This window comes from Cajanus cajan, chromosome 8 (genome assembly GCF_000230855.2).
Source record: "Cajanus cajan strain Asha chromosome 8, NIPB_CcT2T_4, whole genome shotgun sequence".
NCBI classification, from domain to species: domain Eukaryota; kingdom Viridiplantae; phylum Streptophyta; class Magnoliopsida; order Fabales; family Fabaceae; genus Cajanus; species Cajanus cajan.
The window spans coordinates 8,032,113-8,059,224 of record NC_138524.1 but is presented as its reverse complement, the minus strand read 5'-3'; the positions used below and the strand labels follow the sequence as shown (position 1 = coordinate 8,059,224).

At 38.8% G+C, this 27,112-nt stretch overlaps 2 protein-coding genes across 10 annotated transcripts; both read right to left on the bottom strand.

Annotated features, from left to right (window-relative positions):
• Positions 1 to 1,575: 1,575 nt before the first annotated feature.
• On the bottom strand, positions 1,576 to 9,494 carry LOC109799135 (vacuolar fusion protein MON1 homolog). Of its 6 annotated transcripts, none has more exons than XM_083062251.1 (15): positions 9,017 to 9,494; positions 8,843 to 8,922; positions 7,993 to 8,064; positions 7,835 to 7,874; positions 7,295 to 7,396; positions 7,010 to 7,131; positions 6,784 to 6,916; positions 6,624 to 6,715; positions 5,200 to 5,281; positions 4,831 to 4,895; positions 4,409 to 4,699; positions 4,195 to 4,286; positions 3,870 to 3,934; positions 2,692 to 2,816; positions 1,576 to 1,932 (listed from the first exon to the last, which is right to left on the bottom strand). In XM_083062251.1, the coding sequence occupies exons 1-14, from the start codon at positions 9,245 to 9,247 to the stop codon at positions 2,721 to 2,723; spliced, it is 1,563 nt and encodes a 520-aa protein (XP_082918377.1). In that variant the 5' UTR covers positions 9,248 to 9,494; the 3' UTR covers positions 1,576 to 1,932; positions 2,692 to 2,720. The 6 variants fall into 6 exon arrangements, with proteins under 6 accessions (XP_082918377.1, XP_082918378.1, XP_029127180.1 ...); XM_083062252.1 differs by having other exon boundaries at positions 2,697 to 2,816; XM_029271347.2 differs by having other exon boundaries at positions 1,576 to 1,926; positions 2,697 to 2,816.
• Positions 9,495 to 12,527: 3,033 nt separating this feature from the next.
• On the bottom strand, positions 12,528 to 25,605 carry LOC114915916 (double-stranded RNA-binding protein 2). Of its 4 annotated transcripts, none has more exons than XR_014428413.1 (4): positions 14,720 to 15,159; positions 14,281 to 14,500; positions 13,208 to 13,389; positions 12,528 to 13,005 (listed from the first exon to the last, which is right to left on the bottom strand). XR_014428413.1 is itself a non-coding variant. In XM_083061848.1 (4 exons), the coding sequence occupies exons 2-4, from the start codon at positions 14,963 to 14,965 to the stop codon at positions 12,887 to 12,889; spliced, it is 585 nt and encodes a 194-aa protein (XP_082917974.1). In that variant the 5' UTR covers positions 14,966 to 15,016; positions 25,588 to 25,605; the 3' UTR covers positions 12,528 to 12,886. The 4 variants fall into 4 exon arrangements, 2 of the variants coding, with proteins under 2 accessions (XP_082917974.1, XP_029127181.1); XR_014428414.1 differs by having other exon boundaries at positions 13,208 to 13,273; XM_083061848.1 differs by lacking the exon at positions 13,208 to 13,389 and adding an exon at positions 25,588 to 25,605 and having other exon boundaries at positions 14,720 to 15,016.
• Positions 25,606 to 27,112: the final 1,507 nt, after the last annotated feature.

Below are 27,112 nucleotides of genomic sequence, written 5' to 3'. Positions count from 1 at the left end.
AAAAATAATAATAATAAAAGAGTTAATCACCTATACACTGCCAGTGTAAAATTTTTTTATACCGGCAATCAATTAGATTTTTTAATTGTGTCATGTCACTGTTAAAAGTAAATGTGTTTATAGTGACATGACACAATTAAAAGATCTAATTAGTTGTTGGTATAAAAAAACTTTACACTGACAATATATAGGTGATTAACTCATAATAAAATTACTAAAATAAAGAGGTAGCCTGATATTTACTTTACATATCTCTCCTCTTAACCCTAAAGAAACCCCCAATAGAGGAAGAATGGTTCGATTTTCATCCCCTTGTTGAGCCTAGTCACCAGGCCCAAATACGCTCCCTATCCCTAGCTTCACCATCTATCATTGGCCTCTCAAGGTAACATTCTTTAACCATTTTGAATATGCTATTTTCAAAAAATAATTTCAACCAGCTATTATTTATTTTATGGACCACTTACTGTGTAGCTTAATTTGGTCCGTCGGATAAGATTAAATTGGTCATTTTTATTTTTTATTTAAATTATAAATAATAATAGTAGTAGTAAATAAATAAAGTACTAGTTTAAATAAACTTGGTATATTTTAGGGTTGTTATGGTTTGGTTCTATTTGCCTCTCTTCTTTATTTTTATCGGCCAGCCCGTTGAACAATACTTTTTTTTTTTAACACAATAAATATATAAATTAGAGGCAAAGTTTACTTGTCTCATTGGATAAGGCACTAAAAATAAACATAACTGGTGATTGGGAGTAAACATGGAAAACATAAGAAATTAAGAGAGTGTAACTTGGTTGAGTAGTGTGTGTATTTTAAATTTTATTGGTACCCGTGATCAATTCCTATGGATAAAAAAAATGGAAAGCCTAAGAAGAGAAAAACCCATAAGCATGAGAAGAGTGATTTAAATTTAGGGTTTGTTTTGATTTTAATTATTATTGATTTAATATTTTAAAAAATAAATTTATTATTTAATCAATCATGTGTAATTTTTTTTTTCGCTATCATTAATGTAAAACATTGTGTTATTCACTGAAAGTTTCAATGCATTTGAACTAAAATATTAATATGCTAGAATCGTTATTTTTAACGCAATTCATGTTAGGATTATTCAAAATTATATTGAAATACTATTTAACCTGATTTTAAATAAATTTTTTACATATTTGGTTTCATGTTGAGGAATATTGATTCAGGGGTTTACGCCTGAATTTGACTCAAGAACTTTAAATAACTTTTAGGTTGAATTTAAAAATGTATACTGAATTTAACTATATACTTGCTTTTATAATAACAATATCTAAAAATAATCCAAATAACTTAAAAATCGATTTTATTCAAAATTAATTTTGTAAAATCAATTTTACAAAATCATTAAACACTAAAAAGCACGCGTAATTATTTAATCAAAATCAATTCATGTCAAGTTTGAATATCCATAAACTAAACGGACCAACCCATCAAACTCATGGCTTAACCTTTGGCCCGTTGAAACTTATTTTCTCAAGTTTGAAAAAAAACCTTTCCTTAGAAACACTTTTGGGCTTTGGCATTGAAAATGTGATCAAGTTAGTGAAACAGGGAAATAAATTGATCAATAATATTCCAATACAGAATAGTTTAAAAAGAAAGAAAAAAAAAATATCTTTAATGACCCTATTCTATGTATAGAAAAATATTTATCCAGAAAAATCAACTTCTAAAATAGATTTTAGTATATTGAGAGATTAATTTCTAATTTTTTTACTAAGAAATAGCTTGGATTACCAGTTGAGTATCATTCTATTGTTTCAAACTCGTCACCGACACAGTTCCAGGATTGTTTTGATATTAATGTTTATCAGTCCAATTTCTTCCTCTCTTTTTTTGTGGATACGCTCCATTTCTTACTTCCACGTTTCCCCTTTCGCCCTCGACTGTCTGCATCTTTGATACATCATTTTCATTAATCAGAGAGAAGGGGAAGTCGCATTACATAACAGTGGTACTATAAAAATATTAAGTTATTATAGGTTTTCTAGTAAAAATTCATCGAAAAGATAGTGGAAGGTTATACTAAGAAAGTAGCACTGACTTGGTTATATCTCTACATATTTTATAATTTTACTATTATGGAAGCACTATAAAAAAATATGGTGTAAACTCATGATGCCAGTTTATTTTTCTTTTCCAAGTGACTTATTTATTTTTTATAATAGTTATGGATGATTATAATCTGCATGAAATTGCGCAACCGAGCCTTGATGTTGAACAAATATTAAAATGTAAATCACTTTATTTTTACTTTTCATTAAAATCAGTTCTATGAAATCAAAACTAACCAAAATTAAGTTTACAAATACGTATTAACAGCTCAATAAAATAAATAATAGTAAAAAAAAGCTCTGCAAAATGGGTTCTGGAAGCAGCGCCCAACAAAACTGCACGTTGGTTTTGCAAATAATATACAAGTTGCCAATTGCCACACTGTTAGTATTAGAAGCGCAAAAATCAGTTGATTGTCTTTTTTATATGTAACTGCTCTTGAAACAGATGATGGGAAAAGAATGAAGTTAACACATCATAAATTGATAGTAAAATGGTTCTTCACGGAAGATTTTCTTTTTTTCAATATAAAATAAATAATGCAAAAGGAATACTAAAAAAGAATAAATTGTGTAAGAATTTTATTAAATTAAAATTTACCGTACATGTTTACAGCATTTGCAAGGAAATCACCATGAAAAAGGGCTAGCTCCTAGCAAAAATATTTCATTTTCCACATCTTTTATCCATTGACAAACATGGTTGCAGGTCTTTATAGCCGAGGCCTGCATATGCTCATTTTTCAAAAAGAAAATGAAAATTTGGCCCAACAGTGTAACATAAACATAAATGCAATTCATAACATTTGATAATTGGTCCCTACTTTAATATAAGCTCCCCTGTCTCTGTGTCCGTTGTACCTAAAGTAACACAGAAAAATGCTTTTCCTAGAAATCATAGGTCCAAATTTCACTAAATTGTTTCTTCCCCTTTCACCTGCTCTTATTACTCTTCCCCCAAACAAATGGACCGAATAGCTTAAAAAAACAGCAATTCGAATGATTAAATACTAAATGCTAACCCCTAACTAGTGTCCTAAGAGCACTAATTAAGGAATACAAAGTGAAAAGATTTTATTTAAAACTGTTATTAATGCACTTTCACTGAAAGAGGGATAAAATAAACTACATTAAATTGAACTTATAAATGAACTGAACTGCAGTTTAAACCAAACTAAACTGTTTGGTGCTTAGGAACTAGTGGCCCAGCCTAGTTTGATAGACCCACCAAACTTGACCAAATTGACTTGATTCTTTTTTTGGGCCACTTTTTTTTTTTGACAGACCATTTTTAACACCTCTAATTTTTTACTTTTTTTATAAAAATAATTCAGTTTAGTTCAATTTGGTTTAATAGTTCCGATCAGTTATATATATATATATATATATATATATGTGTGTGTATAAATAGTTCAGTTCAATTTTGAGTATAGTTTTAATTTTTATAGTTTAGTTCAATTTTGTTCAGTTTTTTTTAACACCCCTACTTTCACTATGATTTTCAATGCATCCTCGATGCAATTTTCAATAAAATATTCTATTTAATGATTTATTAACCAGTATCCAGAGAGCATTTGGTTAACAAGACCATATAATTTCAAAGATACTAAAGATAGTGCTAGATTCAAAACTTGTAATATTTTTTGTATCAAAAAGTTTTCATTGAAAGTCAAATATGAATCTGAACCTGGGCACTGATAGAAAACATAGGAGAGATGAGACGTTAAAAATGATAATAGAAGATAATTGAGATATCTTCGAAACAAGCAAAAATTGTACCTTGTCTGCAAGGGGATCAAAGGCAGCATAGAGCTCAAAATCCTGTGTCACCCAACAGAGAAGAACTGCCATAAAAAGAAGATCCTGTTAGTTTCATCGAAGTTCAATTGGTTTAGTCTTTAATTGGCAAAGTTATAAAGAATAATGTTAACAATACGCTCATTGAAATACTTTTTCCAATATACATTTTATGATTTATTTACAAAACCAAATGCCAAAAACGCATTTCCATACTCATACATAATTTTCCCACCAAAATGACAATGCAGATATCCATTTCAGACAAAAAACCAAACACAATCAGGTATCAGGTATGATTTATTACCGTAGTTTTCATCTCTTCTAAATTGAGTTTTGTGTGGTCCAATTCCTTTATCATGCATGGATGCAAAAAGTTTCTGGTAAGCTCTATACAGTCTGCAACAATGAAGATAAGTTATACTTCAAACTACAATAGACATGCATAAAGAAAATGAAGGGGAAAAAAACAGGGTACTCAAAGGCATGGAAAGCGAACAAGTGGTGATAACAGTTAATACCTTTTCTGCTGTTGTGGTGTGTTAATTGATGATGGAAACTCTGAAGACACGTATTGATCCAGATATATACTGCGATACATGAAATGCCACAACCCAGCAGGACCCCCAATGCCAGAATTAGCTTCCTTAAATCTGTCAGGAGAATCTGAAGGTAGCATGTGCTGGCCCAAATGAGATGATCCAGAATGAGGCAATGGTGGCAGATCCTCAACATGCATTCCCCCATTTAGCAAGGATCTCTGAACTTCACTAAGGACACTTGACTTCAAAAGAACCATTTCAACACGAAACCTACAAATGGCATGCAAATTTCTGAACCGTGCAAGAAAGATAATTGCTACACAGACACAATATCTTTTTGTAAAGTTAAGGGTAGGTACTACCTCCAATAACAGCATATTGGATTTTTAACAATCATTTACCTGCAATCCTTAAGATTATAAAACGCATCCGAGCTAGTGGTTAGCAACATCAAGTATGTGTCAGCCTGCCACATATATATAAAGCTCCATTATGTACGTTCTAATGTACAAAGTATAAGGAGTCATTTGGTTTGAGAAAATATTTTTTATTTTCACTTTAAATTACAAAAATACCGCATTTTTTCACTTTGTTATTTCAAAAAATGTGAATATGAAACGGGAAAATGTTTACTGTTTCCTACACAAATCTTTGAAAACAGAAAACAAAATATAAAGGTGAAATTTTTTAGATTAGAAGTGAAAACAAAAATATTTTCCCAAACCAAACAGCCATTAAATGTGCCAATGATGTCTTACAATCTGACTCACATCAAAATAATCGATATATGCATACAAAAATGCTGAAGGATTATATCTTGGCAAGCAAATTGGAGAAAATGATTCTGATGTCCTGCATGATAATAGCCCAAGAAATAGAATAAGAAAGTGCAGAACTGAAGGATAAAGCAAAGAAAACTATTTGAAACAAATTTTCTAGTGCAAAGATTTAAACGGTTCTGATGATTGACTGCTCAATAGCCACAGGAAATGTGAAAGACGAATTTTAAGACAACATATATATCTAGGAATGAAGCTGTAAACCACCGCGAGATTGTAACTTCATCTAAAATGCTGGTCATTCTATAATAGAACACTATTCTAAACTGTTTAGTTTGAGAAACTTTGGGAAGAATACATGTAAACATAAATTGCTTTATGGTGTGTTTGGATGAGGAATTTATATAGGGTAATTCATTTATTTGAAGAATTTCAAATTCCTTGAGGTGAAATGCTTTGTTTGGATGAGGAATTTACAAAGAATTTGAAATCCAAGCATTTGTAAATTTCCTTAAAATAGTAGAATTTCAAATTCTCTCAAAAATGGGAGAATTTGAAATTCCTCATATTTGTTTTTCTTATTTCACCTATATATTTTATCTTATCTCTTCATTCTTTTAATTATTGGATATTCAAAAATATTTTTAAAATTATTAAATATTATCTTATATTAATTTTTAAAATTATTAAATATTTAAAAATGGATTAATATTTATTTTTATAAAATTTAATTTAAAAATCTCAACATATAAATATATTTTTAAAATCAATTTTACTATGATGGAATCAAATTATCATATTCAACCTAACAATTTAAAATTTAAAAAATTTGAATTGACTCATCCAAACAAAATATTTTAAGAATGATAGAAATTGAAATCAAAGTAATTCAAATACCAAGAATTTAAAATTTCTTGAATTTGTAAAATTCCTCATCCAAACACACTATTAATGTATATTTCAGAGAAAGATTCAAGAACCTCACGATAAAACATTTCTAATTTAGGAATATTAACAACTAAAGTGCTTAGTTCGATCAATATGTGGATTAATGCTTCTAATTTTTAAATATTTCTACCAGCAGGTTTGTAATTTTGGAATACTAGCAACTCAAGTGGATTATTAAATCAGTATGAGGATAACAAATACCACTGTCGCAACTCCTCCAACATCATTATCTATTAACCACTTGAGTGGTTAACGCTTCTAAATTGGAAGGTTTTTTACATCAGGTTTTCATAAATCATAAATCACCCCATAAATATCTTTAAAAGAAAACACCAGAATGTTTATAACTTCCATTACCAAAATAAACAATCAGTTAAGCCTCTAATGAATGAAAGTAAGTTATTCCATAAAACCTTATGTGAGACTGAATGCTAACTGAAAAACAAAATCTGTACAATTTTACTTGCCTGAAGGATTCTGATGACATGACAAAGTTGGCCAAAAGCAGCATATCATCAGGATGAAGGGAAGCTTTCTGAGCACCAACAAGACTGATTACCTGCATTCAATCTTCAGCATATTATTTTCAATCAGTAATTATGTAAACAAAATCAAGTAGAGTCAAACCTTGTGCCTGCACATCAGTATTGCAAACAAAACACCTGAATCAGCAACATCTTGCAAAATAGCTCCTGCAGCTTGCCTTGTTGCATATGAAAGAGGGAGACAAGTATAGGCATGAAGAAATGTAGCTGGGTTCCTGAAACAATCAGACAAATAAAAACATTTACTACCAAAATTAAAAATAAAAAAAAATTGGAAAACTGAGCATGCTAAGAACAGAGAAACAAACCAACTGAAAGAGTGGATTAGAGAAGAGAAGACAGTTTCTGTTCCACCAAGCAAGGGTGTCATATCAAACTTTGGGTTCTTCTCAAAACATCTGTTTATTGATCTTGTTAGTATGACAAGCATCTGCACATGTACGAACAACAGAGATATATCATATAACCATCAACACAACATAAGGTGTTCACTTGAATGTCCTAAAGAAGCAACAGTAATTGAGAAGCACAGAAGCATGCATAATGAGCAAGCAAATGAACCCACAAACTTCTACAGTGCTATTCAGTTATACCTGACCATAAATTAGCTCCAACTGCCCCCTTAATGACTCATAAGGTTCTTCTGTGGAGCTGATGCAGACTAAGTAAATTGGTCCTTTAACAAGAAAAACCACCTACACGATCATTTAAAGTAGAGATTTCACAACCCTGAAACATTGTATCAGTCCAACAAGACACAATAGAAAAACAAACTCTTTCTAAGGTTTTTGAAAAGTAACATGACCCATGCAGGAAAATAAAGAGATCTGACATGGCAAATCAGCAATTTTATTTTATAGAATTTTGAAATTTTGCATCATTTGGGTAGAAAACCAGTCTCAAACAATAGTTACATGATGAGAAGAGCAGCTCACCAATGAAAAAGCAAGGATAGCCACTAAATGTCAATTACACTTCAAAGCTAAGAAAGGATTGAAATATGATTTTTCTTAGCATATTCTTCAACGTGGGGGTGGGGGGGTTCAAGGAGCTGGTTTTCAATTGAGGAATGCTCAAATGAAACATACTATTAAAGCACAAAAACATGAAGAGATAAAAACACATGACTCCACCTGATGCCTTCCAGCCCTCACCAATTTGATGGAGTCACCCCTAGAAACAGAAAACAAAGAGTCCGTTGCAAGTTTATATTAAAGAATGCAGTCTGTCAAATACATTACAGGAATACAGGCATTATCTAATTGACCAGAAACAGAAACAGCCACAATACCCGCTCTCAACAAAGGAAATAATTGCTTGCAAAGTTGCCGAAAAGCCTGCAAGCCTGTGTTCATCTCCATACCTAGAAGGAAGTAAACAGTATAAAAAAATAACAGAACAGAAATTTTAAGAGAGTAACATAATTTTCGCCCTTGAAATGGACATCATCAGTCAATTTAATCCTTAACATTTATGGAATAGCAAATTCAATCCCTAGCTTAGACAACCATCAATCAACTTGATCGATGAAATCGGCACCATTAATTAATTTGGTTTTTATAATTACCAAATCGGTCAATGTAATCCCTAAAATTGACAACTAGCAGTTAATTCGGTCCCTAATGTTAGAGGTGAAATTGACTTACACACACCAATGCCAAAGATTAACTGACTAATAGTTGACAAAACCAATGCCTAAGGGTATGTTTGAATAAACTACTCCAAAAGCACTTAGAAGAGGAAAAAATGAAATAAGTTTCTCCATAAGCTAAAATTAACTTATGTATAAGCTTAATTTGTAAAAGTTATCTGATATTAGCTTATTTAAAAACTTGTTTTTAACTTATGCATAAGTCAATTTTAAGTTATGGAAAAACTTAGTTCATTTTTTCCTCTTATAACTTATAACCTGGATGAGTTTATCCTAACAAATCCTAAAATTAGTTACAATTAGCAAAATCTAGTACTAGATTGATTTTCCATAATGTGAAACGGCCAAATTGATTGAAAGTCGGTACCTAAATCCTCTTTTTTGTAATTTCAATTTCAAGGATCAAATGGAGCAATGGTACTAAACTAATGTTTTACCCAGAAGCTAAACAATTAAAATTGAGTTTCGTGCAAACTGAACAAACACTAACCTAGAGTATATAGGTTTGCCAGAATGACTGAGAACGAAGAAATGCTTCTTTCTTTTCCTCCACGATATGGAAGCATCATCCTGCACTTTACTCATTAACGAAACGCAACACGACATTCATTCTACAGTTATCTATCATGACGGAGTGAGTGTGTGCCGAACTCAAAGCACATACCTCATCGAGGTGGCGCTTCCCGGGAATCCAGGACGTGTGGGAATCGGAAAGTGAGATTCTATCGATTTCAATTCTGGTGTCGTCCTCGATTTCCTGGTGCTGGATTTCAAATTGGGAACCGCTGGTGGCACTGGTGCTGCCTCCTTCGCCGGCGTAGCCGCTGCTGCCGGGGCTGGAGGGAGCGTCCTCGAGGGAAGCCCTAATCTCTCCCTCTCTTTCTTCGTCGGTCATGGTGGTGATTGGAGAGAGAGAGAGAAGGAAAGAGAGGATTGGGGTTTTGAAGAAATGCGGGTTGTTGCGCTGCCAGTCGCTGCTTGTCTCGGCTGGGTCTGGGTCTGACTCTGACCGGTAGCTGCAGTCAGCTCAGCGGACGTTCGCGTTCAGACCCCGCGCCACGAAATGCGATTTGCGGGCCGAGCTAACAAACTTTCTCCGTTAGGCCCAACGTTTCCCGTTAGTCACACTCGATGCTATTGCTTATTAGTTATTGCTTACCATTTACCATTGTCCTAACTCCTAACAACTTACACAGTTCCATTTTGATTGATTAAATGTGAATTCTTAACTGGTAAAATTGCATATAGTCCTTTTATTCTTTTTCAAATACTCACCCAAACATTCTTCAAATGGACTAAAATTTCGTCAGATTGCACGTAATCCATTATTTTTTTTATACAACAACAGATTATAATGTTATTTAAATAATTAAATGGAGTATTTTAAATATTGTCAATGTCACCTTTTTTAAACAATTAAGAAAAATTAGTAGAGATACATTACACCAAAATTCATTTTTAGCGACTATTAATGCTTTTAGTGGTTTTGTAAATGACTACCAAATTTTTTATCAACAATTAATTAATGATCAATATATTTAAGATTGGTGAAAATATTATCGATATTTATATCAAATGTTGATAAAGATCGTATAAATAACTGATAAAAGTAAAAAAAAAAAAAAAATTAGAGGTAATTTTTGTAGTCATTTTAATGACTACATAATATATCTTTTTATTAACACTTTTCATTCACTTACAGGTATTTATGTATTAGATTACAAATAGAATCAACTGAAATTTATATAGTTTTTCAGATTTGGTGGGGTAATTTTAGGTAGTGTTTGTTTCCAGGGATTTACTGTTCACGAGCAAGGAAAGGCGAAGAAAATTGCTATTTGTTTGTGGTGATTTGCGACGACGGAAAGACGAAGAAAAGGGGGGAGAAGCGTGGTTCGCGTCCTCCCACAAAAGCGAAGAAAGGAGAAGAAAGTCACGTAGGATTTGTGAAAACCCGGAAATGCCCCTGTCCCATGCATGCATAATCAATTATACGAAGGAAGCATAATCGATTATGGTTGGCCACATAATCGATTATGGCCTTGCATAATCGATTATGACTGAGCATAATCGATTATGACTGAGCATAATCGATTATGCTGGGGTATTTTTGCTTCCAGTGGAACCCAGAACGGCCCGTTCCAAAAATGAATTTTATGTGCAAAATGCGAACTCAGAACGGGCCGTTCCACTTTGGGAACGGGCCGTTCCAGTTTTAGAACGGGCCGTTTCATAGATGGACGATGTGGGTTAATTTGTAACCCCAGAACGGCCCGTTCTGGTCTGAGAACGGCCCGTTCTGGGTATCAAAATTTGTTTTACAAAATATAATTATCATAATATATTTTGTTATTATTATTTATTATTATAAATATTATTATTTTCATTTTTATTAATATTATTATTATTATTTATTATAATTAGTATCATTATTATTTATTATGATTCTTATCATTTTTCTAATATTTATTATTATTCTTATCATTATTTATTATTTTTTTAATAAATTATACCTATTAATATAATTTTATTGTAATTATTATTATTTACAATAAATAATATTATACTCATTTTTAATCCAACGGTAAAAGTGTAAATTATATATTCATCTATTAAATTTTTAATTTTTATCTATCATTAAATTTAAAGCAAATATTTAAATTAAATTATTTTTAAATTAATATTTTATATTTTTTTTAGTTAAAATTTATATATTTATCTTTTAATTATAATAATTAAAAATCTTTTTTTAACCAAATGGCAAAATAGTAATCTTACACAATTATTAATTAAAAAAATTATTTTTATATATCACATCAATCAATTTACTCACAAACTTTCTCTACACTTTTCACTCACTTTCCCTTAATTCAAACAACATCACTTTCCACTCACTTTCCCTTCAAATCCCTCCTTTTCCACTCCCCATTTTCCATCCTCAAATCCAAACAAAGCCTTAGTGTAGAGATCGAAATTACTTAATATTAGTTGGTATGGATATTGGAATAGGAACATTGGTCTCTCATGCTTCCAACTTATAACACAAAACAAGTATATATATTTAATATTTTGACACTTTCCTTCTTAACTTTTATCTTTTGTTAGCTTAGTATCAGTTATATCCAACCACAACTTGCAAAAAAACTTTTGAGAGTTGTAAAAAAAATCTTTGACAACTTGATGTGTCGTGCATGGACCATGGTAACAAAGAGTCTTATAATTTTCAATCACAAACACAACCTCATTAGTATTCTTTAAAAAAATCATATCGCTCTTTGAGTAAGGACTAATTGTTCAAGCTCCCCAAGGTACAATATATGTCATCAACTCTACAAATTTTGTAACTGTGAGAAGGCAAAATGAATTTTCCTTGTATACTTACCATGATTTAACACTAATCATAATTACACATACACCCTTTACTTGATACGAGTTACTTTTTAAAATTCAAACACTTAAGGTAAGTGCAAATAAGGCAAAATTTTAGAGATTTTAGTGTAATCCTCCTTTTATACTGCTTGTAGGTAACATTAAAACATATAATAGAGGTATTGGTCTTTGATCTACGACATGAGAATATTAATAACCTTTGATGAATAGAGAAAGGCTGAACATGACGAACATAAGCTAGCACCAACATGACTATAAGATGCAAGATTGTTGGTGGATGAGCAAAAACCTAGTGGAAAATGACTAACATTTTGATTATTAACCGATCTTTGGCCTCGCTACAGTTGCCTAGGATTGAGGTAATTAGAACAAGTAGAGTGTGATATAAATGTGTGTTTAGTAAATGTGGTGTTTTAAGCCAGAGGCAAAACTTAATAAAAATTTAAGAAAAAACTACCTTTTGTTCGGGGATTTTGTTATCTTAATATACTTTGACACTCAAGCCAAAGCAATGTTAAACTAATAAAGGTGTAGTTGGAACTGATGTCTAGAAGAAGTAACATTCATGTCTAGATTATGCTAACTTTGTTTTTAAACAGATCAAACAACAAACCTTCTTATAAAGGTTACAAATTTGAAAATTTTACCAATATTTGAGAAGCATTTGAGTGATAAATAACCACAAAAAAATAGAGGGAAAAAAAAACATACAAATATTTTTGGTGACATCAACATGAAGATTCAATTTGATGTACATGAATTCCTACTTTAACAAGATCAACCACTAAAAGGAATAAACTATAAATATCTTTCTCTTGAAAATCTTTGTCAGTTTTTCTATACAACCACCAAAGTCCAATGCAATGCTCCTATCAACTCATCTTTGTTAAGATTCAAAGGAGTTGTACCTAAACACTCACTACTATAATTTCTCTTATTACATGAAACTTTCTGCGAATTTTTTGCAAGAAGAAAAAAAATAAAAAGAAATTACTATTCGAATGTAATTTTTGTACAATTTCTATTAATAATTATTCAACTTTCAAATGCTTACAATGAATTCATCTAACATGCAAATTATAGGTCTAATACTTAACCATACAAAATTAACTTGTAAGGTGAGTGTTGCCTCAATTTATATACACTATAACATGTAAATCTTTTCCTTCAGTCGGTAGTTCAGTAAGGCCCGTGCTATAGTGATTTGTTCTAGTTCGTCATTGTTCTCTGGCTCAGTTGAAGACTTGGCAGTTTCTTTTGCCACTGCCAAGAAAGAAAACATTAGTTAATTCATAGTTGATCATTTTTATACATACTTAAGACCATAGTTGCGAATCATGGATAACATAAAACGTAGCAGTCAATCCCAGACACTCGAAAATGACCAGTATACTTGAACATTATGGATACAAGATAAATAACTTATATAATACATATATATGAATACTCAACAACAAAAAATTACCAAAATTGAAGACATATTTGTAATTAATTAGTGGAAGTTCTTGCTAGGTGCACAATCACACACAACCTAAAACACAATAAACAAGTCATGATCAAACGCAGCAAAGCAGGAAAGTAGGCGTTGGTGGAACTAGAACAGTGTGGGGAACCACAATTGTGTAACAAGTTTGATTGTTGGCCTGTCTACGCACCCAAATGAAGAAAAAAAAAACTCAATTAAGTAACAAGTATAATCAACTAGAAAGTAAATGGTTAAATACTATATCTAGAAAGTTGTGGGAAACAATGGTGAGTGGTGACAGGGCAAAGACCTGATAACAAAAGGGCAGGTTTGATTGGAAAATGATTGAGTTTCTGGAATATAGTTGCAAAACCAACAGAGAGAAAACTGAAGTGTTAATAGGTGGGGCCTTTTTATAGATTTCATGCATTTTTGGTTCAGCTTAATTTGGAAATCTAATCACAGATTTTGATCAACTTCCAGAGAGAATTTTTGAAAATAAGCTATTATCTCCCATATTTAAGCTGAACCAAACGTGGTAGAAAGCCATAATATCAACTACACTCTGCTTAATGTATAAGCATAACGTGATAGAAAGACAGCGAACAATTTTGAGCAGCCATGGGACTCCCTGTCCTGCATTGCCACTATAGCAGGGTGATTTGCTTCTATTAAGTAGTTCACTAAAAAGTTAAAACTCAATTGGACGAAAAGAAATCGACAAAAGGAAGATTGTAGCGTCACATATGCAGGTAAAACTATCTGGCACATAACATTATGTCATCTGAAAGAAAGTCACATGGAAAAAGGATCTACAAATGCATTGAACATGGTCTTGGCCTTTACCCCGGATAAGCGGGCACTACAGGCGAATTTTCGGAAGAAACAGGCAGTGCACTGCCTCAGAAGCCCACATTTCTTACGCAAATTTCGGAAACAGGACTGGGCTGGGAATTGCGAGTGTTCTAGTTTGTGGTATTTTGAAGCAATATTGACAAGACAAACTGAAGTAAAGCTCGATATCCTTTTACATGAAATTAAGGCATCGAGAGAAAAGGCAGGGAGGCACTTACATTGCTTCAAAGAAGACCAAGCCGCCATAGCAGCATTTTTCTCTGCTTGTTTCTTGTTCTTGGCAGGTTCACCAGTAAACATGATTCCAGCCAACTTTACCGTCCCAGTAAACACAGGAAGATGTCCTAAGCCTGACCTGAATGTAAAGTACTGCGGCAACGAAGCCCCCACCCTCTGAGCAATTTCCTGCAAGAGGTTCTTGTAAACCCCCGTTTCATCCTAAAAATTTGCACATAAGAACCCAACATCACCAATTATAGAATTACCACACAGCACACAAGGCAAATCAATAGACACTCACATCAACATAGAGAGAGAAAGAAAGAAATTAAGTTGACAACAAAAAATAAAAGATGCAAAAGCGGAATCCCTATTTTAGAAAGAAATCTCAGTAAAAGGAATTAAGGGAGGGCGAGGGTAGTATGGTAATTAGCTTACGAGGATCCTGGCGGCGAGGGAGTGAGAGGGAGCGCGGTGGGAGAGGGAATTGAGGGCGACCTCGGCGGCGGAGAGCTCGGCCTGGCGGAGAGTGGAGCAGTAGTGGGGGCTCTCGAAGATCTCGCCGTTGAAGTTGACGGTGGCCTTGAAGCGAGGGGCGTGATCGGGGCCTTCCCGAATGCAGGTGTAGGAAGGGATGTTGAAGCAGCTTCGTTGGGCCAGCTCCTGAAGCTGGTTCTTGTACATTTTCCTCTCTCAGTGTCTCCAACGCGGATGGAAGCGTTAGGGTTTGAGTTGCTGATGGAAGCATTTGAGTGATAGATAACCACAAAAAATAGGATGAAGATTCAATTTGATGTACATGAATTCCGTCTTTAACAAATAATTAACAGAGAAAAGATCAAACACTAAAAGGAATAAACTATAAATATCTTTCTCTTGGAAACCTTTATCAGTTTTTATATACAACCACCAAAGCCCAATGCAATGCTTCTATCAACTCATCTTTGTTAAGATTCGAAGGAGTTGCACTTAAACACTGTTTAGAAGATTCACCTTATAATAAATAACAACAAATCCGTTTGTCCTTCAAATAGTTGTAAAACTTCTAAATCATAAAAATCAACTAGTAAAAAAATACAGGAACTAGAAAATGAAAAATAACGCATTAAGTAGTAAGCATTCAATGAATAAAAGGATATAGTCCTTCTGGTGTTCCAACTAAAATGAGTGCATAAGAACACAACCATTAAAAAAAGATCAATCATCAAAACCTAAACAGCAATGGACACATACAAATTGTACCTGTCTGAGGGTACACTCGTAATCTTCAGGGGAATATGAGGACCGAACGAGAGCTTTAGGTGGATTCTTCGGAGTGGGAGGTACCTGCAAAAGATACTCCGATGCTTAAGTCAGTGTGGGCACGATTTTCTAGGGTAATGAATGAACAGTGACATACCTTGTTACGTGTGACCTATTTATAGCATCTGACATGGGCCTGAGCGTGATGGGCCCTCTCAGATATTTACCAAATTAGGTAATACGGTACTAATTGGTCGTTTAGGCTTTAATCATGTACTTACCTTTCTTGATTGTGATTACTTGTTATGACTTGCTTAACCCTTCGGCAAGAGGCCGAGCCGGCTAATCAATACTAGTCGGAACGGCAAATGACTGAACCGTCTAGTCCGTATACGGCAGCCTGTATACTTCCGGTATGTTCTATGTCGGCACGGTACCTGACCGAGCCGACTCGATGAATGGTAATGGTCCATTTGCATTAACCAGACTGATGTCGGTTCTCGGCCTCATGCCGAGCCGACGTTGACAGTGATGCTTGTTCGTGGCTATGCATGGGTGTCTGACGAAATGGCACGTGTTGGCCCACGTGACCGATACGGTCTCTCCGGTACACAAGCCCCCCAGCCTTTGAGGAACGAAGTGACGCGAAAGGTTAATGAAATAAAAAGAATTTTTCAGTCGGTGTCGTGAAGAAGAAGCTAAGGGTTACAACTGATGGTGGGATATGAAGAGTTGTAACCGTTGGGTATTTGATGGCGTACGCGGGAAGTTATGGTGGGATATGAAGAGTTGTAACCGTTGGGTATTTGATGGCGTACGCGGGAAGTTATGGTGGGATATGAAGAGTTGCGCGCCCTAGACCGTTGGATCTAAATGATCCAACGGTAGGCACGAGGGGGTGTCTCTTCAGTTGCCTATTAAGAACGCCTATAAATAGGTGTGTAGGAGGAAGGATTGCCACACGCAAACTTACTAGCTGCTCCGAGCCGAAGATATCTGAGAGCGTTTTGAGTACTCAACAGCAATTGGTCAAGTTCAATCATCAGGTACGTAATGTCTAACCCGGACATTGTTCATGTTGACTCCTCTGGGGACGAAGAGGTATCTAGGTTAAGGACGACGCCGCACCAGGAGGTAGCGTCGGCTTCAGCTTCAAATAGGGACGATTCCACAGAGTCGGCTTCGGGGTCCGGTCGGTCGCAAAGCGGGAATGAGTCGGCATCGGCTGTAGATTCCGATGAGCAACCTAGTCGGGGTGGAGAATCATCAAGAGTGTTCCCTCCAATATCAACTCCCGGATATTCGTGGGTGCACGGTGAGGTTGGTAGTGTATACTCTCGGTATACAAGTAAAAAATCTCTGGTGGATTTTGTATCGGCCGTGAAGTTTTTGGACTTTCCTGAAGATGAGGAGCCTTCGGCCATCTTCTTTCAACCATGCCGAGGCGACGGGGTGTCCAATCCTGATTTTGTTTATTTGAGTCAGGGGACTTCTAAATACCCCTTTTTCTATGTGTATGATTATATGTTCCGGGATTTGAAGATATCTCTCCCATTTGACGATTACTTTATGGGTATACTTCGGCTTTTGAATGTGGCGCCGAGTCAACTTCACCCGAACACCTGGGCCGCTATGCAAGGGTTCAGGCATTTGTGTCTGGGTCTCGGTCTTTCTCCTACTCCACATCTATTTCTGCACTTCTATACTTCTCGGCCGACGAGGAAGGCCAAGTGGCTGTCTTTGATTCGCCACAGTGATTGTCTACTACAACCTTTCACCACCTCCTACAAAAAATTTAAAGTGGGATTTATGAAGGTGATGATTCGGCCGGAACCAGGGAATAAGTATTTCTTTGACGCTGAGGGAAATCCACTATTTCCCTTCTACTGGACCCGGAAGCCGCGCAAGTATGACACGGTTTCCAAGTCACGCATGTCCCCAGAGGAGAGAGGAAGTCTTGATTTGTTAAACAAGTTGCCTCGGCCCTTACCATGCCGTCCTCTTGTCCGATTGTTTGATTCGGCCGATGTGGTCGAAGAATTGATCGGTATAGTACTTTTCCTACTTGTTTGAATTCAAGTGTTATCATTGATTTTGACTAATGATGTGCAGGTATAATGGCGGGTCATGACGATTTGGATATCCGCAACTTGCTTCGGAACCAACTTGCGTCGAACACCGCGAATAGGCCTGCGCCGGCCGCGCGCGTGAATCAACCAGCTGGTCAAGGTAGTGGGGTCGGACCCACGTCTCGGCCGAAGAAGACCACCCGGCCCCAACCTGAAAAAAGAAGGCCTGACTCTAGGGCCGAGGAGGAGAGTCGCCGGGCAAAACAGCGCCGAGTGGTTAGCCCCCCTGTTCCCGAAAGCTTGTCGGCACCAAGTTTCTTGGCTGGCAATGTTAACGCTCAGGATTTCCTGAGTCAAGACCTGACCTCCGAGGTAGGGCAGGGGCTGCTGAGCCGAATGAGTTCGGCGCAGAAATGGAGCTTCTTTTGTGAGTTCCAAGTGCGCGCTGTGGCCATGGCACAGAGTATTGTCATGCAGCCGAACGGTGAGGCGGATGAGTTGCGCAAACAGCTAGCTGAGCAGGAGAAGTCTCTTCAAGAGACACTGGCTGCTTTGACCGACGCCCAGACGGCTAGTAGCAAGTATCAGTCCGAGATGGATCGCCGAGGAAGAACCGCTGATGACTTGGCCTTAAAGGTACAGCGTCTCGAACTTGCTCTGAAGGGCGAGACTGATAAGGTGACAGCTCTGAGCAAGGAGCTGGATGCTGAAAAGGCTGCCTTTGGTGCTTATCAGGAGAAGGCGCGCGCCAAGGTTCTCAGTCAGCATCAGGCCGGTTTTGCTCAAGCTGCTCGGCAGGCTTGCTACTTCGGTGACTTTCCCCCTGACTTCCACCTGGACATGACAAAAGATTTTTTCCAAGGGAAGTTAGTGGATATGACCTCCATTCCACCTGATCAGGAAGCCGACGAGGAGGCTCCGGTTCGGCCAGTTGGGCCAAACGAAGAGGAGACTCTGAACGAGGAGGCTGCACCTGAGGATGGTCCAGTTCAGGGGGAGGCAGAAGTAGCGTCTTAAATGTTTCTTTTGTATTATGGGGCCGATAGCGCCTATTGATAATGTACCTTTCTTTTTTTTTTTAATGAAATTTCTCCGTCCTTTATGTTATAACTGGCGTGAACTCTTGTGGTGATTAACAACTTAATTTGCATGAGCCGTCTCCTTGGTCGAGAGATATCTCGGGAAGGAAGACTTGAATAATTTAATTAAAGCCACATCCTTGGCCGAGAGACATCTCGGGAGGGAAGACTTGAATAATTTAATTAAAGCCACATCCTTGGCCGAGAGACATCTCGGGAGGGAAGACTTGAATAATTTAATTAAAGCCACATCCTTGGCCGAGAGACATCTCGGGAGGGAAGACTTGAATAATTTAATTAAAGCCACATCCTTGGCCGAGAGACATCTCGGGAGGGAAGACTTGAATAATTAATTAAAGCCACATCCTTGGCCGAGAGACGTCTCGGGAGGGAAGACTTGAATAATTTAATTAAAGCCACATCCTTGGCCGAGAGACATCTCGGGAGGGAAGACTTGAATAATTTAATTAAAGCCACATCCTTGGCCGAGAGACATCTCGGGAGGGAAGACTTGAATAATTTAATTAAAGCCACATCCTTGGCCGAGAGACATCTCGGGAGGGAAGACTTGAATAATTAATTAAAGCCACATCCTTGGCCGAGAGACGTCTCGGGAGGGAAGACTTGAATAATTTAATTAAAGCATGAGTGATTGAATCGTGTTGTTATTGATAAATGGATGTCTCGTTAAAAACCTTGCCGGCCAAAACCTCTTTTCACTATTTTTTAAGAGGGAAAAAGACCGGTTCAAGGAAAAGAGTGCACCCTTACAACGCTTACAAGTTTGTGAAAATAGGCAACTAGCTATAGTAAGTCTTCAAGTGCGTAGAGTTCCATGTCCGAGGAACGACCTTGCCGGACAACTCTTCTAACTTGTACGCTCCATTGTTGAGGACATGCCGTATCCGGAAAGGGCCGTCCCAGTTAGCTGATAGCTTTCCTTCTGAAGAGTTGCGTCTGGCTGACCCGGTTGCTCTCCATACAAGATTACCTTCGTGAAATGTTCTCGGCTTAACACTTGAATTGAAACGGCGTGTCATGCGTTGTTTACATGCCTCGGCCACAATCTGTGCTTTTTCCCGTGCTTCATCGAGGGCATCGAGCTCGGCTCGGAGCGAAGCATTGTTGGACTCCTCATGGAAGTGCTGTCTTCGGAATGATGGCTCTCCGACTTCAACCGGGATCATGGCGTCTGCGCCGTAAGTCAGGCGAAAGGGTGTCTCTTTTGTTGTTGATTGTGGTGTACATCGATACGCCCAAAGGACCTCTGGCAACTCTTCGGCCCATGCCCCTTTTGCCGAACCGAGCCGTTTCTTTAATTCGGTGAGGATAACCTTATTGGCTGCTTCGGCCTGGCCGTTCGACTGGGGGTGTTCAACTGATGTAAACCTATGCCGGATGCCAAGGTTTTCAAGGAAAGAGTTGAACTTTTTGTCCGCGAATTGTAAGCCGTTATCCGAGATGATGGCATATGGGATGCCGAAACGGGTAACTATGTTCTTCCAGACAAATTTCTGGACATTAGCGGCGGAGATGCAGGCAAGCGGCTCGGCCTCAATCCACTTTGTGAAGTAATCGACAGCTACGAGGAGAAACTTAACTTGTCCCTTTGCCACCGGAAATGGGCCGAGTACATCAATGCCCCATAAAGTAAACGGCCATGGAGAGCTGATGCTATGCAGTTCAGCAGCTGAAGCATGGATGAGGTTCCCGTATTTTTGGCACTGAACACATTTTTTGACAAAGTCGGCGCAGTCCCCCTTCAGAGTTGGCCAATAATAACCGGCCCGCAAGACTTTAGCTGCTAAGGTTCGTCCTCCGGAATGGGAGCCACAAATACCCTCATGGACTTCCCTCATCACGTAATCTGCTTGGTGACTATCTATGCATTTGAGCAGCGGGGTGGAGAACCCCCGTCTGTAGAGGTCCTCGGCTATCATGGAGTACCGAGCCGCCTGTGTTCGCAACTTCTTAGCTTCCATCGGGTCGGCTGGTACTGCGCCGTTAGTGATATAGTTCCGAATGGGTGTGGTCCATGAGGGTGATTCATCTATTGCCATGCACTCGGTTGTTACGCTTGGGGAGGGAACTTCAAGATGAATAGTGGTGCGCAGCTGTCCCGGCTTCCGGCTGCTGGCGAGCCGAGCTAACTGATCCGCTCGTTCATTATTGCTACGCAAAACATGGCGAACCTGAACCTCACTGAATTCATCCTTCAATTTTTGGAATAGATGATAGTATTGTAATAAGTTCGCATCTTTAACTTGGAAATTATCATTGACCTGCTCGGCCACTATCTTTGAGTCGGTCCAGCATATGACTCGCTTCACATCCATCTCGGTTGCCAACCGCATCCCAGCTAGTAGGGCCTCGTATTCCGCTTGGTTATTGGAGGCACGAAAACCGAACCGGAGGGACTGCTCAATTGTGACGCCTGAGGGACTAGCCAGTATCACTCCTGCTCCGCTGCCTTGGGCGTTAGAAGACCCATCGACATGCAAGGTCCATGATTCGTCTTCAAAACACCCCGAAGGGGTAAGCTCGTTAACAAAATCAGCCAAGTGCTGCGACTTGATTGGACCTCTCGGCTCAAAGGACAAATCGAACTCTGACAACTCGACCGACCATGCCATCATTCGGCCGGCAATCTCTGGTTTTCTTAATACTTTTGCCACTGGACAATCGGTCCGAACAATTATCTTGTGGCTATGAAAGTATTGTCTCAGTCGACGAGCAGTGTAGATGAGTCCTAAGGCTACCTTTTCAATTAACTGGTATCGTCGTTCGGCCTCCTGCAAAGTCCGACTGATGAAATACACTAGTTGTTGCTCTTCTCGGTTTTCTTGTATTAGCGCAGCGCTAATTGAGCTGTCGGAAACCGCTAAGTATATAATCATGTCAACGTTGGCAACTGGTTTGGAAAGGACCGGGGGTGTACTAAGGCGCTGCTTGAAATGTTGGAATGATGTTTCACACTCCTGGGTCCACTGGAATCGCTCGGTCTTCTTGAGCAGGAGGAGGATGGGTCTAGCTATCTCAGCTAGGCAAGGAAGAAAGCGGGAGAGCGAAGTGAGCCGGCCTGCCAACTTCTGAACTTCTTTCAGGGTACTTGGGCTTTTCATGCTTAGAATGGCTTGGCACTTGTCAGGATTTGCTTCAATGCCGCGACTGGACAACATAAACCCTAAGAACTTGCCGCCTGAGACCCCGAATACGCACTTGTCGGGGTTGAGTCTCATCTGATGTTGGCGAAGCGCGTGAAACACTTCGGCCAAGTCATGCGTATGTGCCGATTCATCACTTGATTTTACCACCATATCATCAACATATACTTCCATGCTTCGGCCGATCTGGTTGTGGAAGATTTTATTCATCAAACGCTGATATGTGGCCCCGGCATTTTTTAATCCGAACGGCATCACCCGGTAACAGTAATTGGCTGTTTCGGTGATGAATGCCGTTTTTTCTTCGTCTTGGGGGTGCATCCGGATCTGGTTGTATCCCGAGTAAGCATCCAGAAAAGACAAGAATTTGTGGCCGGATGCCCCATCGACGAGCCGATCGATGTTCGGGAGTGGGTAGGCGTCTTTTGGGCATGCTTTATTTAAATTGGTATAATCGGTGCACATACGCCATTTCCCATTTGACTTTCTAACCATGACCACGTTAGCCAGCCAAGTCGTGTAGTGCACCTCTCGGATAAACTGAGCGTCTAGCAACTTGGTCACCTCTGCTTCGATGGCGGTTTTTCTTTCTTCCCCCGTTTTTCGGCGCCGTTGAGCAATCGGCCTAGCCTCTTTGCTAACGGAGAGCTTGTGGCACAGGAAATTGGGGTCAATGCCAGGCATATCAGATGGGTGCCAGGCGAACAAGTCTCTATTCTCGAGGACCACACGCTGAATGGCTAGGCGCTCCCCTTCGGTTAAATAGGTTCCCAAGTAAGTAACTTGGGATTGTGCCGTTCCTACTTGGAAGGGTTGTTTGTCTTCAATGGGCTCTACCCTCTCCTCCTGATCGATTCGTGGATCGAGGTCGATGGCCGACTGCTGCGAAACCGAGTGCACCCTTCTCGGTTCGGTTGGCTCCTCCATTCTCGGCAACCTTAAGCTACTAAAATAACATTCGCGCGCCGTTTTTTGGTCAGCGTGTATGGTGACGATTCGTCCGGACTCAGCCGGGAACTTCATGGCCAGATGAGGAGTGGAGACAATGGCTCCGAGCCGATTCAAGGACGGTCGTCCTAACAGAATATTATAAGATGTGCTGGCGTGCACCACTACATACTTGACTGGGATATCGCGGTGATCAGCTTCATCAAATCCGAACCGTGTGGACAGCTTGATATACCCCTTTGTCTTCACTCGCTCACCAGAGAACCCCACCAGTGGCTCGTTGTAGGGGACCAATTCGGATTCTGGAATACCCAACTGTTTGAACGTGTTCCAGTACAAGATATCTGCCGAGCTTCCCTGATCTACCAACGTTTTACGCACAATGCAGTTATGGATTTCTACACTGATTACCATTGGGTCATCTTGCTCCGGATCAATGCCTTTGAAATCGGCTTCGGTAAAGGTGATAGTAGGTAATTGCCGACGGACTGTTTCAACGGCGTGAACATGCCGAACGGCCCGTAGATGCCTCCGTTGCGATGAGGAAGATGAGCCACCACCAGCAAATCCACCTGCAATGGTATTGATGACTCGCCGAGGCTGTGACGAGGGTTCGACATCTCGTCTTTCTCTGGACCGGCTCCGTTCTCTATACTGACGTGGTTCCATTCTCCTTTGCTCAGGGTCGTGCCGTCTTGACCGGTCGGCGTGCCGAGTTGTGTGCGGTCGGTCGATGAAACCCTGTAGCTGGCCCTGTTTGATTAGGTCTTCGATCTTGTCTTTTAAAGCCGCACATTCTTCTATCGAATGCCCTCGATTGCGGTGGTAGCGGCAAGATTTTGTTGTGTCGGCCCTGGGGGGGGTAGAAGCTCGTTTTGGAACGGCCAATACGTCCGAGGCCAGCGCTTGCTCGAGTATGGCTGCTCTGTTGGTGTTAAGTGGTGTGTATTGGGAATACCTCGGCCCACGAGGGGGTCTCTCCCGAGGTACCAATTCTTTCGGGCGACCTCGGAAATTATTCTCGACTGGCCTTTCAGGCTTTGCCGCGACTTCTGCTCTAGCTTGGTTGCGGAACTCAGCTAGCTCCTCCATTTGCATATACTTATCGGCTCGTCGCCGAAGGTCATCCATGTCGGATGGTGGCTTCTTGCAAATACTGTTGGCGAAGGGACCTGGCTTCAAGGCGGTAGTCAGATGATGCAGGGCGACGGCCGGGTTTAGGTCTCGGATTTCCAATGCCGCCTTGTTGAATCGGCTCATGAATGTCCGAAGGGATTCCTTTTTCTCCTGACGAATGCTTACCAGAGCCAACGAGGTCAGTTGGTGAGGCCTACTGGTAGCAAACTGAATTGTGAATTGGGAGGCCAATGTACTAAACGAATCAATTGAGTTGGCCGGAAGCCGAGTGAACCAACTCAGAGCTCGTCCTTTTAGCGATGTTGGGAAAATTCGACAAAGGGCGGCATCATCGGTTGTGCTTAAGGTGACTTGAGTCAAGAACACATCTACGTGTTCATCGGGATCAGTGGTCCCATCGTACTTGTCGAGAGGCAACGACTTCCAATGATCAAGAAGCGCGGTCTGCATGATATTTGATGTGAAGGGATGCCGATGTGCTCCGGCCGGCATCGGCAGTATCGGCCTACTAGCTGAAGCATGAGCGGCTGGGGTGGCAATAGAGGTGTGGTTGGCAGGGGTGTGGTGTCCGTGTGAATGAAACGACCCCTGAGTATGGGTCGTCTCGGATGGTTTCCATGTGGGATCTCGGTATTGGTTTTTCAGGGCAGCATTCTCTTCTCTCAATGCAGCCATTTCGGCGGCATCTCTCTCTCGCTGCTGTTTCATGGCAATCATTTCCTCTTTCATTTGTCGTACCACATCGGTCAAGTTTGTCTCCTCTACCGTTTCGGCCCCGGACTGATGCTCCTCCTCGGACTGGTGTTCAGCGTTAGTCTTCCTTGTCTTCACCATGACGTCGAAACTGTTGAATACGTCTTTCTCGAGAGCTATCGGTTCGGCCCCACGGTGGGCGCCAAAATGTACCTGTCTGAGGGTACACTCGTAATCTTCAGGGGAATATGAGGACCGAACGAGAGCTTTAGGTGGATTCTTCGGAGTGGGAGGTACCTGCAAAAGATACTCCGATGCTTAAGTCAGTGTGGGCACGATTTTCTAGGGTAATGAATGAACAGTGACATACCTTGTTACGTGTGACCTATTTATAGCATCTGACATGGGCCTGAGCGTGATGGGCCCTCTCAGATATTTACCAAATTAGGTAATACGGTACTAATTGGTCGTTTAGGCTTTAATCATGTACTTACCTTTCTTGATTGTGATTACTTGTTATGACTTGCTTAACCCTTCGGCAAGAGGCCGAGCCGGCTAATCAATACTAGTCGGAACGGCAAATGACTGAACCGTCTAGTCCGTATACGGCAGCCTGTATACTTCCGGTATGTTCTATGTCGGCACGGTACCTGACCGAGCCGACTCGATGAATGGTAATGGTCCATTTGCATTAACCAGACTGATGTCGGTTCTCGGCCTCATGCCGAGCCGACGTTGACAGTGATGCTTGTTCGTGGCTATGCATGGGTGTCTGACGAAATGGCACGTGTTGGCCCACGTGACCGATACGGTCTCTCCGGTACACAAATTAAACCAAAAACACAAATTAAACAAAAATAAAACCATAGGAATGCACAATCAAGGCAAACACGAATCAAAATCAATACACAAATCCTATATTAGGTAGAAAATAAGTGCAGAGATGAGAGAGCTGAAGAGAGAGAGAGATGAACCAATAGAGAGGGAGCTCAAGAGAGATGAACAAGCGAAAGAGAGAGAGAGCTCGAGGTTAAAAACATTCAGAGAGCATGAGAGCTTGAAATTGAAGACAATGAGAAAGCTTGAGTGCGAGAGACAATTCGAAATAGTGCAAAATGATTAAAATTATTTTTTGCTTTTTTTTTTAGTTATTAGTTTATAACATCAAATATTAAATTACGGATTAATCACCTAATATTATTAAGGATTAATTATTTTTTACTATCTATAAAATAATGACTAATAAATAATAAATTTAAACGACTAATATTTATCAGTTACAAAATTATGTAGTTAGTGATTAAAATTATTATTAAAAGTTTTTCTTTTCAGTAGTGATAGAAAAAACATGAGATTTATCTATAATCTCATAAAACTTTTGGGTTATTGATATATGTTAATTTTTATTAAAAAAAAAATAGTGATACCAATTTATTATCTTGTAAGGATGAGTAGATGGACTAAATTTGTGGGCTACCAGACAAGTCCGCGACTTTTACTAATTTTTTTTTAGATATTAATATTTTAATATCTTATTGTAAGACATTAAATTATAGGTTACCTCTTTTTGGTCTTTGATAAAAAAAATTTATTTCAATTTACTCCTATTTTAATTTTTGGTCGCAATTTGGTCCTTAATAACTTAAATTAGTGCAATTTGGGACATCCGTCCAAATGATTTAGACAGAGTTAATTGTTGGTTACGTGACATTTACGTGGATACTAGATGGATGCCTACGCCAAAATTTTTGAAAAACTTGGAACCAGAACGGCCCGTTCTGAAATCAAAACGACCCGTTCTGGATGCACTCTTGGTGTGTAAATTTTGCAACCGGAACAGGCCGTTCCAAATGCAAATTTCACACACCATCAGTGCATCAGAACGGGCCGTTCTAGATTCAGAACGGGCTGTTCTGGATTCAGAACGGGCCGTTCCAGAAGAGCCAACTTCATGTGTCCGTTGATCAAAATGTCGCAACGTGATTCAAAAATTAAAAATAAAAATTCATAACATATCATAAATTCAAAGACAGAAACATGATTCAGAAACTGAAAACAAAAATTTAGAACATAACATATACTAAAAAAGTTCAAAAAAATTACTGAGAAAGGAAATCATCTGGGTAACGTTGAAGGGAAACCCTAAACCACAAAAATTCAAGTTGTACCTATTCAAAAACATGTTATTGTTAGGGTACATCGTTAATGACTTCAAGGGAAAACACCGTTTTGTTTCATCCTTGACTATATAGTGTCAATTTGGCAGTAAGTGGTTCACTCCAGTTTGACTAACAATGAAATAAAATCTGCTACCATTGTCTTTAATGATACACTGCATTGTCCTTAATGATACACTGTATAGCCCAACTGTTTAGCAATTGAAGTTATCAATTTTCATTTACAATATTACCAAATTTAGTGTTTGAAATCCTTTGTACCTTGGGTTTTTTTTCTTACACGATTCACAACCGTAAACTATAATGAGTGACCATTTGTGTT

Excerpts from the sequence above, each read along its gene's own strand:
- LOC109799135 (XM_083062251.1), bottom strand. The coding sequence starts at position 9,247 with ATGACCGACGAAGAAAGAGAGGGAGAGATTAGGGCTTCCCTCGAGGAC. Across the intron at positions 7,397-7,834 it reads TGAGGGCTGGAAGGCATCAG|GTGGTTTTTCTTGTTAAAGG; the intron begins GTGGAGTCATGT and ends ATGATCGTGTAG. Across the intron at positions 2,817-3,869 it reads TTGATCCCCTTGCAGACAAG|GCCTCGGCTATAAAGACCTG; the intron begins GTACAATTTTTG and ends GAGCATATGCAG.
- LOC114915916 (XM_083061848.1), bottom strand. The coding sequence starts at position 14,965 with ATGTACAAGAACCAGCTTCAGGAGCTGGCCCAACGAAGCTGCTTCAAC. Across the intron at positions 14,501-14,719 it reads CCCTCGCCGCCAGGATCCTC|GATGAAACGGGGGTTTACAA; the intron begins GTAAGCTAATTA and ends GCAAATTTTTAG. Across the intron at positions 13,006-14,280 it reads TTGGTCTTCTTTGAAGCAAT|TGGCAAAAGAAACTGCCAAG; the intron begins GTAAGTGCCTCC and ends CTTTCTTGGCAG.